At 45.9% G+C, this 13790-nt stretch overlaps 1 protein-coding gene across 2 annotated transcripts in view; it reads left to right on the top strand.

Annotated features, from left to right (window-relative positions):
- efnb1 (ephrin-B1) overlaps positions 1 to 13790 on the top strand; it is a 229906-nt gene that overhangs the window by 209591 nt on the left and 6525 nt on the right. The window contains exons 4-5 of one of the 2 annotated variants that reach the window (XM_041195081.1): positions 2036 to 2167; positions 11435 to 11833. In XM_041195081.1, the coding sequence (XP_041051015.1) occupies positions 2036 to 2167; positions 11435 to 11820 (518 nt within the window). In that variant the 3' untranslated portion in view covers positions 11821 to 11833. The remainder of the gene's footprint in view (positions 1 to 2035; positions 2168 to 11434; positions 11834 to 13790) is intronic. The other variant, XM_041195082.1, reaches the window with a different exon arrangement.

The raw sequence follows: 13790 nt of genomic DNA, 5'->3' as shown, positions 1-13790 counted from the left end.
CATCCTGACTGTTCTGCTAATTCCCAAGTTTTTCTCATACTTATGCTGGATCAAAGGGACAAATCACAATAGCCTGCTGTTGTGCTGCCAGACTTCAGGACATTCTGAGTATTGTCAAAACCCAGGGCCATTCACCAGTACTACCAAAGCAGAGAACTGGTCATTGGTCATCTTTAAATGTTTGTTCTTGTGACAAGGCTGCATCTACTGCTTATCTTTAATTACCCTCAGAAGTTGGTGTTTGGCCTGCTTAAATTGCTGCAGCCCTTCTGCTGATGCTTTTCTCATGAAAGCATTGAAAAAGGGATTCCTGAAAGCTTGACCTAGCAATGATAAAAGAGTAGCTATATATATTCAGATCAGGATGTGTGACTTACAGGCCCCTGTGTCATTGCTTCTATTAATCCTCTCGTTGGTAGGTGCATATGGTCAAGAAATGCTCTCCAAGTCAGCTTAGTGAGTTGCTGCTGTGCATCCTATGGATAATACATAGCCTTGCCACAGTTCAGTGGTGGTGGAGTGGGTGGATATTGAGTCCAGTGAAAGAGATGCCAATCAAGCAAGCTACTTTGTACTGGATTATATTGATCTTCTTGACTGTTCTCATAGCTGCACCCATCTAGCTGAGTAGTGAGTATTCCACTAAATTCTTGATTTGAGCCATGTAGTTGGTGGAGAAATTTTGAGAGGTCAGAAAGTGAGCCACTCTTCATAGAGCACACTGAGTCTGCTCTTTTTGTAATCATGGCATTGATGTGGCAGGTTAAGCCTCCAGTCAGTTGTTACTCTTAGACTGTTGATACACTGATTCAGTGGTGCCACTGAAGATCGGTAAGAGGTGGTTGACCATTATTAGAGATGGTCATTACCGGTTACTTATATGGTATGAATGCTAACAGCTGCTGGTCAGGCTTAGCTGGATTTGTCGACTGACATGAGATTCTTCAATAATGGAAATGAACACTGTAGAATCATCAGGAGCAGCCTAGTCCTCGCTTAATGGTGAAGGGAAGGTCATTGATGAAACAGTTGAAGATGATTGGGTCAGCGACATCATACAGAGAAACTTTTGCACTGGGGTCTTTGGACTGAATGATTGGAATATAGATGGGATTCTGACAGCCTTGCTTCTTACTTTTGGTCAAGCATGATCCCAGTCACTGTGGGTTTCCTATTAACCTCAGTTTTGCTAGTACTCTTTGGTGCCATACTCACTCTGATGCTACATTGATGTTGAGGGAACTCATGCTCCTCTTGGTGCCACAGAAATAATTCAGCTGGTGTCAGGCCTGTCCCTGCAACCCCTATGATTACCTCCCCCTACCCTTGAAGATAAAACTTGTTCTTCTCAGCGTTGGATCTTCTGGAATTCCGCATTCCTTGACCAGTGAGCTGCAAGTGATATTAAAATGCAGTCTAGTTATGAAAATAGCTCAGAACTCTCAAGAACTTCAGCTGGTCTACCTGCTGTGGAAAGTAGGCAGAGACGGTAAGAATTTGAGGGCAGTTCATGAGACTGAAAAATTGCGTTGGATCATGGAGGTTAGATTGCTTTTACTAAAGTGCGCGGTCAAATTGTTCACACTAGAATGCACTGGTTAGTTACACAGTTTACAAAGTACTAATACATGCCTGTACTAGGTTGGAACTCAGGTCCACATGATGAAAGGCTAGTGCATCACCAATTTTCCAAATCATTGGTTTTACATAACCCTTTTTACTTTTGGCAGTGTCCTTGTCCTTGTTCCACTCCTTCATGCAACCAGGCAACTTCTTGACCAGTTAAAAAGTTGTGAAAACACTTTGCCCAGTGAGCATCAGCAGACATTCCTTTCAAATTTCCCACCCCTATCTCAGTATTGGCATTGCCAGAATCAAAGGCTTACTGCTTTTCAGCTCAGCACTGATACTATGTGCTGCTGCCTCAGTCTTTACATTTGACACCTTGATGTTAACCAACAACTCTGCACTGATCCAGACACTACAGTACCAAACAGCTGGTGCAGTCAGTAATTTCCATCTCCCTTCCATCCAGATCCAAACACAAGACCAACGCTGAAAGAAAAGAATCCTACAAGAGCACCAGGTAAAGGTCAGGACATCACAGTGAAGAGCGTTATCTCCCTCTGGAAAGAGCCATCTTCAGAAGATAAATCTGGGAACACAGGTGAGGAAGAGAGAACTTGCTAGGGTGTCTTTCCATAATTCTGCTTCCTGAAGTTAAAGATGCTAGGATGATGCCAGAGGCTGGTAAATACATTGGACTGTTACCCCTGGATCTTGGGTTTACTTGCAACCCAGACTGACAGGATAAAAAGGAATAATGTTCTGACTTCATGTTCCTGGAAGAAAGCTTTTTATGCACTATGCCCAATTTTCTAACCATTAATTTAAATGGTCCTGGAATTGTACGGGTTACACATATAAATTTTTGGTATACGTTTCCAATGGTTACGGTTAGTGTGAATTAAGAAAATTCCTTAAAGTCTCCTTTTTTGGCTTGATAGATTCCATGTTAAATCATTCTGAGCATTCAATCTAGTTCCTGGTAGATCTAGGCAAAGCAAAAAAATTGGTCTGATTTCAGCACAAGACAAGGCTACGTTGTCAATTTCATTCTGAGGGCCCACAGGTTGTCTGGTGTGAGAAAGGGGGGGAAATGATATGCTGATGCAGGGGAGTATTCTACTGAATCTGGGGCTGTGAGTCACTTTTGGGCCAAATTGGAGGGGATTTTACGCTGTGACTAACCTGTGCTTCCTTAAGATAGGTTGGCCTGTTGAAGAAGTTTAACCCTGAGGCATAAAATGGAAAGTGTTTCAATTCCCATCAGTAACATCCTTAGATAAAGGCAAATTACTGTGGATGCTTGAAATCTGAAACAAAAACAAAAAATACTGGAAAAACCCAGCAGGTCTGACAGCATCTGTGGAGAGAAAGACAGAGTTAATGTTTCGAGTCCATATGACTCTTCATCAGAGCTAGACTCTTCTAACTCCTTGGACAGTCTTTCTCTCCACAGATGCTGTCAGACCTGCTGAGTTTTTCCAGCATTTTTTGTTTTTGTAACATCCTTTACCATGATAAGAATAATAATTCTAAAAGGAAAATGCGATTTTCTCCTCCTCCCCTAAAAGGTTTGTGAATCCATCAGTGTTCATAGCTGGGTCTGTACCGTCCACACTGAATCTGAACAGAAACTTTCACTATCCCATGGACTACAGGTGTGGAGGAGGGGATTGGAATTAGGCTAGGAAAGGGCAGTCTGTTTCACACATTCAACCGTTTCTGAATGAAGCAGTTAAATCGAAACTGTCTGTTCACCCTCTTTTTCTGAGTTTTACGCTGTCCTGGGGGCAGGTTTGCAGGTGCAAAGGGGGCATAAAATTGAGTATAATGGCGTGGGTGCCGTTTCTGGCACTTACCCACCCGCCCCTACCCTACTGCAATTTTACGTGCAATGGGGGAGGCACCTGGCAGATCATTTGCCCTTGTGCCAATTATTGGCCACTTAAGGGTCTCTTCCTGCCACCGCTGCAATTTTTGCCACAGCGGGTAGAGGCTGGCATTGAGTTTGAAGCCCACCAGGTCCACTCCTTGGGCTGTTGGCAGGAAAGGGGGATACTGCCCTGACAGCCACCCTGGGCCTCCCCACAAGATTTCCCCATTCCCCTCCCACCGATGGTACTCCCCTCCTGCCATGGTTGCGCACCCACATTAACTGCAACCCCGCCCCCCCCCCCCCACTCCCCCTCCGCTTTGTCAGAGCCTCCTAACCTGGCCCCACCAAAAACCCCCAGAACTTACCTCCCCATCTGGCTCCACTGAAGATCTCCATTGGGGACTGGATGCAGTCCCAGCAGTATTCACAGCTACAGGTGGTGCCACTGGACCAAAGAGTAGCTGGTTATTTGATTGGCTGTTGGCTCTCACAGCCGGGATTTCCTCTCCAAGTGGGGGTGAAACGCTCTGCAATTAATGCCCCACCGGGTGTTAAGTAGCTGCGGGGCAACTAGCTGGAGTGGAGATGGCTTGCATCTGACTTTGTTGCCTGTGGGTTGGAAACTACAGTGCAACACTAAATCCTTCCCTTGGGGCAGAATTTTTCGCTGGGTGGACAGGCGTGCGCCCGACCCAGTCGAGGTGAAATACCGTACGTTGACGTCAGCCGAGCGTCCCGACATCAAAGCACACTCTTGCGATATTTCGCTCGGCAGGAGTACGCAGGAAACAGGCGTACCCGCCATTAATTAAGAGGTCAGTTAAGACCCTTGACACACCAATTGTGGGTGATTTTACATAGCCCGTACAATTTTTCAGCCGTCACACAGGCAAAAAAGGCAGGCGGGCGGGCCACAATTTGCAAAAGCTCATCCACAGGTGGGATAAGAAGGGTCAGCAGCATCGTTGCTGTGAGTAATGAGGAGTTTTGGAGATCGTATGCTGCTGGTTTCTTATTTGAACCGGACAGTTTCACCTCACTTCAGAGCTTCATTCAGAGCATTTTTAGGCTTCATTTCAGGACTCGTTGTCTTTCAGGCTCCCAGAGGATTCAGACTGTAATGGCCCTTCTAGGTAACAGACAGCCTTCCATTACCCTGATAATGGGGATTGTGGTCTCTGCTGGAGAGACCTCTGAGGAGGAGGAAGAGAGGGGCAGAAGGGAGAGGAGGCCAGGTGTCCCAAGCAGCATGCAAGGAGGGACCTGTGGGAGAAGAGGCGCAGGCATGGCAGTGGGACAGGGCCAGCAGGAAATCCAAGGTGGAAGACGCCACTATCCCGCTGCCAGGGTTTACAGGCAGCATTGCAGCTACCTCAGTATGTTCGAGGTGCAGTGCCGCAGAGGCTCTGCCTCTCCAGAGCAATGGTAACTTCATTTGTCAGAGGATTGGCCCTGAGATCAGCTCTGACTGTGTGGGTGGACACCCCATGCCAGTGGCTGTGAAGGTCACGGTGGCTTTCAACTTCTATGCCTCTGGCTCTTTCCAGAAATCAGTGGGGAATCTGTGTGGAGTGTCCCAATCAGCTGTCCACAGTTGCTTCAAGCTGGTGACAGAAGCTCTGTTCAGGCAGGTACTGACCTTTATTTTTAACTATACGGATGAGGCCAGCCAGGCTGAGTGAACCAGAGGCTTTGCAGCGATTGCTGGCTTCCCCCATGTCCAGGGTGAAATTGAATGCACACGTGACCATCAAGGCGCCAGCGGGTCAGCCGGGTGCCTTCATCAACAGTAAGGGATTCCATTCCATTAACGTGCAGATAGTGTGTGACCACAGGATGCTGATTCAGAAAGTCTCTGCAAGGTACCCTGGCAGCTCCCATGATGCTTATATCCCAAGCAATCCCAGGTGCCGAGGCTTTTCAGTGCTCTAGCCAGACTGGATGGATGGCTGCTGGGTGACAAGGGCTATCCCCTGAAAAGGTGGCTCATGACGCCTCTCCACCACCCAAGAACAGAGGCCGAGCACCAGTACAACAGAAGTCACGCCTCCACAAGGGCAGTGGTAGAGAGAACTAAAGGTCTTCTCAAGATGCACTTCCGATGCCTGGGCCGTTCAGGGGGCGCACTACAATAACCCCCAGAGTGAGTGTCGCTGATAGTGGTTGCATGCTGCACTCTCCGCAATCTGGCACTGGCAAGGGGGGGACCCAGTGGAGGAAAAGGGTGTTGACGCAGCTGCACAGGCCACAGATGATGAGTCCAGTAGTGGGTTCGAGCATGAGCAGAGTAAGGAGAAAGCTGAGGGCATGGAGGCAGACCTGGGTAACCTCCAGGGAGGCAGGGACCTCTGGGACACTTTGATCCAATGCTCCTTCAGCTAGGCCACAAAATAAGAACCACCAACACATGCCAGGGCTGCAGGCTCCATATTTGATCCCTGACAGAACCATTTCCTTGGCCACCAACATACACTCAGTGCCTGTGCAATAAAGTTTCAAGAGACACACGTCCATTAGGGCCTACCCTGCACCAACAGAACAAATGAAGCATACTTAGACCAATAGCACAAAATCAAATCTAATGTTTCATGTTACAGATTGCTGAACTAAACATGAACCGGTGTTGTTTGTCATACCATTAAAAAACTCAAAGCAAAATGAGGGAACAAAATATCACTGGTGATAGGCACGTATTGTGCTTCGGGTGCTTTAAATTTACATTTAAGGGTGCCATGCCTACATGCTTCCCCCTCGCTGGTACAGGCATTGGAGACAGCCTGCTGACTCTGCTGCCCTGTTGGCCTTGATGACCTTGGCGCTCATCCTCTGGCCAGTGGAGTCTGTGCTGGCCCCATCTGGGAGGGAGCGGCCAGTGCCATGGCAGCCTCAGATGCCATGGTCACTGGCAAAGAAGTAGAAGAACTGCTGCTGTCATCCAGAGCGCTCTGAGAGAAGCCCACAGAAACGACTGGCAGCTCGTGCGCTAATGTGAGGTCACTGTGGACCTCCCTGCTCACCATTGATGGATGGACACCTAACTGGGATGCTGGGTGCACTATTCATCTCCCACATGGACACTGACCAACTGAGGTCAGTGCCTGTGTGAGGGCTTGCAGGTCTGAGTGCATCCCCAGGGACTCCTGATTCTGTCCCTGGAGCTGCCACTCTCTCCATGGATGAGGCATTGCGCTCAGCCATGAGGGTCAACGCAGTGCTCACACTCTGCAGGGACTCCTCCAAAACGGAGACCACTGCACACATATCCTTATGTATCACACCCCGCTAGACATCCAGCATCAGCTGCCTAATGGATGACTCCAGAGGCCCATCACCAGCCTTCGACTAAGTATTGCCCTGGTTTCCAGCTGTCCTCCGACTGCTGGTGCCCTGGGCACTCTCTGCCTCCACTTACACCTCAAGCGAGTGTGAAGTGCCCTCACCAATGTGCACCAAGATACTAGACGGTGATCTAATGCCTACGGAGATGCTGGTATCTGCGCTGGTGCCTGCTTGACAGTGCGGGTGAGATGCAGGTGTGTGGGTAGCATGGTAGCCCTCCAGGGTCAGGGATGGGCCTTCAAGAGTGCTCAGTGCGAGCGCCTGTTGGTGAACCTAAAAGGAGGAAGAAGAACATATCATTAGTTAAAGTCATCACACTGTCACTGTGTATGCCAGGCACCCTGGTGAGACAACGGAGATCTGCATCATGGTGCCCTCATCTTTCCATTATCAATGAGGACCCCAGGTTCCAGGCTCACATCAATGTAGAAACTACATGAGAATGGCGGCGCTATTCGAAATTCTCACCTGTGTGCGCTGCACTCTTACTTCCGTCTGACACCCAAACCTCACCGTGGCCAGTTGATCGAGGTGCATGCTGCCTCTTGAGCTCCAAGGCCTCCTGCTCATAGCTGGTGAAGATGAGGTGGTGTGGTGGACCCCGCCAGTCCACGATCTCTTAATATTGTTATGGGATGTCTTCTCCTGAAAGGATAGAGGAGCATTGATTAGTCCACTCTCTGGACCACTGCAAGCTGGCCAACCCCACCTGAGGAACGCATCATGCCACATCCGATTCGTGGCCCTTGACCCGCAAGGCACTCATTCCAAGCGGCCAGGGCTCATCCCCTTGGCCACTTCCAGCGTCATTGACAAGTGCCACTTGGACTCTAACACCCCTTATGTCCACGGGGGACGGCCAGCCCTTAACTATTCTCCACACTGACCCATGCCAACAAGGTACTCACCCTTCCTGAGCACAGCAGATCATTGAAGCACTTAAGGCACTGCACCCCTGTGTGCCTCACCATGTCGTAGCTGCTCAGCCAGGATGCCACCTCCTCCCAGGCCTTCTTGGTGAGGTGCGGTGGCCTCCTCCTCCCGTCTCTGGGCACAAGGGTGTCCCTCCTGACAGCCACCTCCTCCAGGAGGGCAGCGAGGCACTCATTAGAGAAACGCGGGCCGACTGCCCCAGTGACCTCACCTCCCACGTGGATTCTCCTTCATGGATTGCAGCCATGTAGCTGCTGCAATTCTGATGCAGCCTCCCTGAGGCTGCCTGCGGTGTCTTTGAATGGGCTGCCGGGTCGCCATTGGACCCAGCAGACAACATGCCTCTGCCCCCACCCACCTCTTCCCCAGCTTCCCCAGCCGCCTTTCACATTGGGCAGGCCTTAATTGGCCCGCCAACGTGAAATCGCCTTCCGGCCTTGATCGTGGGCGGTGGTCGGCATTCTGACTGCCCCACTGAGCTCACCTGCCAAGGGCAAAATACTGCCCATAGAGTTTGTGATTATGTCAAACAACTTATGCAGGATCAGTTTATACCCTTAAATACCATTTTAAAAATTCAGTAAAGTTTTCCCTAAGCCTTTTATTTTTCAGTCTACACATTTCCCAGTGTCTCAATCATACGTAGGATGTCAGATACAGCTAAGGACGTTATTGTAGAAGATTGAAAAGAACAAGAGGCAGTGAGATACAGAGGGAAATAAAGAAGAAAGCAAATCTTTCATCTGGCACCTTTCATATCCTCAATGTTAGAAAGGAATTCAGTCAAAAAGTTACTTTTTAAGCATTGTTACTGCTGTCATGTAGCCAATTTGAGCAGCAAATGAGATGAATGATCAGTTATTTTTTGGTGGTGTTGATTGATGAATGTTGGCCAGGACATCGGGAAAACTTCCTTTCCTACTTCAAATAATGCCAGACACTTTTCTGTCTACCTGGACTGTCAGATGGGACCTCAGTTTAGCGTCTCATCCAGAAGCCGACACCTCTGACACAGTGCAGTATTCCCTCAGTACTGCAATAATGTGTCAGTTTAGATTATGCACTCAATTCTTTGAGTGGAACTTGAACCTGTCTTGATAGTGACAGTGCTAACACAGAGCCAGGCTGACACTTGGATATGAAAGAATTAGCTGGGAAGAAAGGATAAGATTTTTTAGAAAAACAGCCCGGTGGCCCCTTCAGTATGCTGACAATGATAATAACTTGCATTTAAAAAGTGCTTTGAAAGTGGAAAAATGGCCCAAGGCAATTTTACAGAACACAGAAAAAGATTGTAAAAGCGGTCTCAGAGTAATGGGCAGGCCATTTAGGACTGAGATGAAGAGGAATTTCTTCACTCAGAGTGAAACTTTGGAATTCTCTGCCCTAGAGGGTTGTGGAGGTAGGTTCAAGACTGAGATCAATAGGTTTCTATCAATTAGAACCATCAAGGGAAACAGGGACAGTGCAGGAAAATGGGGTTGAGGTAGAAGATCAGCCATGGTCGCATTGAAATGCGGAGCAAGCTCGAGGGGCTGAATGGCCCACTCGAGTTCCTATTTTCTTCTTATATTCCAATAGGTATGTCCCAGGGGCATAAATTTTCATGTTTATCACCTGGGCATGAAGCTGGGGAGAATGCAGAAAGGAAAATCTGGTGGGAAATTTCCACACACACACAACCTGCTGGATGTTCATTCTGTTAAATTAAGTGGACTGAAAGTCAGTGAGTTTATGTTAGGGGCATGTGATCTTCTCTGTGCTGCAACCAGGTAATTCTTAACATTCAAACAATAGAATAAATACCTGCCCCAAAGTGACTAATAGCTCTGCTATTCACTAAGGTGAATAGCTGAGTAATGGATGAAGCTGTTCTGATTAAGTGCATCATGGGGATCATCCAGGTCTGTGCTACCATTGATCAGTTAATCATCTTCATGTGGTTTTATCCATGTGGTTGTTCTTGGTGTGTTAACTTAGAGAGAGAGTGTCAGCAGCCTCTTCAAACATGGTACAGGAGCCTCACAGCTGAGACTGATTCTCATCTCACCCAAAGATCACATGCACATTTCATTGGGGGTTACTCAGTGGTGATCGGGAGCTAGAATCCTGATTGATTTAGGGTTGTTTTTCCTGTCCCTCATCCAAGAACATTAAGACCAATTGTAGAACTCCAGCTGCCAGCCAGGCTGAGATCGCTTAGCTCAGCATAGACTGAGCATCAAAGCTGATCTGAGGCTCTCTTAATAAACCATTTACAAGGCAAAGTTGAATTAAGCTAGAATTGATCCAAGTAAAAGGGATGACTGTTGTGTGATAATGTCAGATTTGGATTGAGTCAGACTAGTTTCCATGCAGTAGATTGAAAGTTTCCTTACTAACTGATTTTTCCAGGTATTGATTCAGCAGCACCTTGTTTCTTGGTATTAAACAAGTCAATGGTAATAACACAATCTAAAGGGGAAATATTCTAGAGACAAATTATATTAATTAGGAGTGAATTAATCATTGGTATTGTCTGTGTTATTTGTCTCATACCTCTGTCTCTTTTTCTGTCATCCTCTCTGTCTTGCACCAAACTAATACAGAATTGTTCCTCACCAGCTTTCTTGGATATAATTTTGATTTTCTTGGTTTTTTTTCTGTTGTATTGGAACTTTTTTTCTGCCATTGCCCCTCTGAGCGTATAAAAAAAAAGACTCAAACCTTTGTCACCATTGCTCAGTAAATAATTCTTCAGATGATTTTTGTTTTTGAATGATATAGTTTGATGCCACACTCCCAACATATTCTGATGCTGCTTGGCTACTGCTTGGCCAGTACAAGTAATGCAGCTAATTTACCTCTCATCCCCACAACCATAGGAAGCTGCCTAACTTCTGCTGTGCACCTCCATCACAACAGCTAAGCAGCAACATTTAATCATTCCTCCTAACCAGCTCAATTGTGATTAGAATAATCTTACCACTCTAGGGCTTTGTGCATTTACATGCTTTTTGGGGCAGCTAAAAATAGGTGCCTTCGAATACATTGTTATGAATACATTGTTATGTTACATTGTGCAGAGATTTTTAAAGTGGTGGGGAGCAAAATGGAATGCAAGTCTTACTGATTGCAGGTTTTCTATTTCATGATGAGCTTCCATTAATATGTGACTTGTTACTAAATGTAGTGAATTCAGCTGGATCAAAAATGTTCAGCAAGGGTGCTGGGTTAGGACCATGTGTTAGAACACCAGTACAGTGTCCACATATGATACAGTATGAGGAGGCCTCCTTAAGCCTCCTCCTCCAGTTACTGAGCCACAACTAGAGTCCTGAGCCACATGTAAGCCAGCCAAGGGAGGAAAATCATGGGTGTCAATTATGGGTCTTCTGGTGTCATAAGGTACTAACAAAGACAACGCCAAACTCAGATGCAGGGTGACCAACCCATGCTGTTCTGTTGGGCGTGGGTTGTGCAGGAAACTTGGGGAACAGAAAGAAAAATATTTGAAGAGGATGGAACCTGTTGCTTGCCAAAATGATTCAATTGTGAGCAGTGGTCAACAACCCTGTATCTTTGACACTTATAATATCACCATCTCCCCAAGAGGTCCAAACCAAACAACCAACTTTTGTATTGATATTATGGTAATTAATCTGATGTTGCCTTTTGAGTTGAACTAAAATATTGTTCAGAATCAGAAAGCTCACTCATTTTTCTCTTCTCTTTCAACAGCTACTGATAGTCAGATAAAAGACAAGCTGAACAAGAATGAGGGAATCTTTGGCTCCAAAATAGCCCTCTTTGCTGCGATTGGAGCAGGCTGCATCATTTTTATCCTCATCATTATCTTCCTTGTGGTCCTCTTAATAAAATTCAGAAAGCGACACAGGAAGAGTTCCCAGCAGAGATCAGCAGTCCTTTCCCTCAACACACTGGCCAGCCCAAAGTGTAGTGGAAATAGTGGCTCGGAACCCAGTGACATCATAATCCCGCTGAGGACTAATGATAACAACTACTGTCCTCACTATGAGAAAGTTAGCGGTGACTACGGCCATCCAGTGTACATTGTTCAAGAGATGCCTCCACAGAGCCCTGCAAACATCTACTACAAGGTTTGACAGCCACGAAAATGTGAGAGAATTCTGAGTGTCGCTTGGCCTATTTCATGATATCTAAATCTTCTCCTGACATGTACAGACTCCCCATATACAAAGTGTCTTTGGGAGAGTATAGATAAAACTATGACAGTGGCCAGCAAGAAAGATTTCAGTATTAAGTTCAGCAAACGTATGTTTTAAGAGAAAAAAAAGAAAAAAAAAGAAAATTGGAAGATGACTTTTTCTTTGCATCCAGGAGGCTGAAGAATTAATGTTTGTGATGGGCTCAGGTCTATCCACAGCCTTTTCTTTCTTTTCCGTACAGCTATTCCCTCAGTAAAAGGCTTGAAAGAGGGAGGAACACACCACTCATCCCTCCCTCTTCTATCTTCCATTTTCCAAATGCAAGAAAGATTTGAAAAGTAACAAGATGAGAGTCTCTGATTTGAGTTGTGAGGAGAAACCACAGTTCAAATGCAAAACTAGGGACACCTCCAAACAGACAATTAAAAAGACTGAGGATCATGAAGCAGTTGGTTCTCTGTAGCCCAGAGACCTTGGAGCTGCTTCAAACCTTTATGAACTCCAACTGCTCAGGGGATGAGACTTACAACACAAAAACTCTGATTGGGTGGGGTCAGGTGGGGTGGGGAAGGGAAGGGGAAGGACATTTCAAATTTACTTTGCTTGCTCATTTCAACTACACCCCCTCTTACTCGTTTCCCAATATTTGATTAAAAGATAATTTTTGTTGTAATGTGATCTATGTAAATTATAAACATACTTATCAATCTATCCTTAGTTTATATACAAACCCAGCCTCCACCTCACCCCAATTCCTTTTGAAAATATTTTGACGAAATGCAACCGAGATTAGTAAAATAATGCTCAGATGGCCTGCCATATTTGGGGTGCAATTGATTGGTAATTGGTCTTTTTAAGGTAGCTAATGTCCAGCCTATGATTTGTACCTATCTTGTTGGGGTTTGCCTTGATCAGCCTGGGCTTGCCCAGTGAGGAATGCAAGGAATGATCATCTTACAGCAGTGCAGTATATGTTAAAGGTGGCCAGCTAGCCCTGCTCTGCCAGTCAGTCCAGGAAAATACAAAAGAAAAATAAAGATTTGGTTTGGCTTTCTGTTTCAAATAGTATAAAGCAGAAAGATGGCAGGACAATTTTGAGGAGAAAGAAAATGTTTCTCTTCCAGGTATTGTTGCAGGGTCATGATTCTAAACATTGACCGTAGGATCCAGATGTACTTACAGACCAGGAGTGGAGTTCTGATGCTAAAGCTGCTAGCAGAGGTCACCATGGACAGGTATTGATTTTTACAGACTAGTTGCAGAGTGTGTTCTTCATGGTTCAGATCATGCTGTAGATAGATGAGGATTTTCGTTATTTAAGACGATATGAAATGCCTCCAACTGATGGGGTGGAGGAAGTTTTATCAGTCATGGTTTTATACAAGATTCATTCAGAATGAGAATTATTTCCTTCATTTTAGTCACGTGGACCTGATTATTTGAAAGTGTGCACCTACCAGCAAGGGCATGACCAGCTCTGGTGGTTTCTTGCAGTTACAGTGGAGGATGCTTCTAACCCCTTGGCTTATTCACTGAAATAATTTTCTGGTGCGCCATTGGTTAATGACTCAGTGGGCTCTTCAATTTCACACTTTGAAATTGATTTATTCTTTTTTCTATTCCCCTTTCAATTGAGGGAGCTTAATGTCATATAGAAAAAAATAAATAAAATATCATCATGTCCATCAAACATCTCTCTCTCTCTCTCTCTGTTGCAACTTTGTCCTCTCTCTCTGTTTAACGAACTACTATCAATCAGCACGCCTCTGCATTTTTTCTGTTACTTTAAGTTTCAATGTCTAGTCCTCCACACACTTGCTCCTCCCTGCATCCTAACTCTTGATGGATCCTATTCCCATTGCACCATCGTATACTCCCATTTATTGTTTTGAGGAGCTAAATGATAG

This window comes from Carcharodon carcharias, chromosome 9 (assembly GCF_017639515.1).
Source record: "Carcharodon carcharias isolate sCarCar2 chromosome 9, sCarCar2.pri, whole genome shotgun sequence".
Taxonomy (NCBI): Eukaryota; Metazoa; Chordata; class Chondrichthyes; order Lamniformes; family Lamnidae; genus Carcharodon; species Carcharodon carcharias.
The sequence above is the reverse complement of the archived record's forward strand: the minus strand, read 5'-3'. Positions and strand labels throughout refer to the sequence as shown.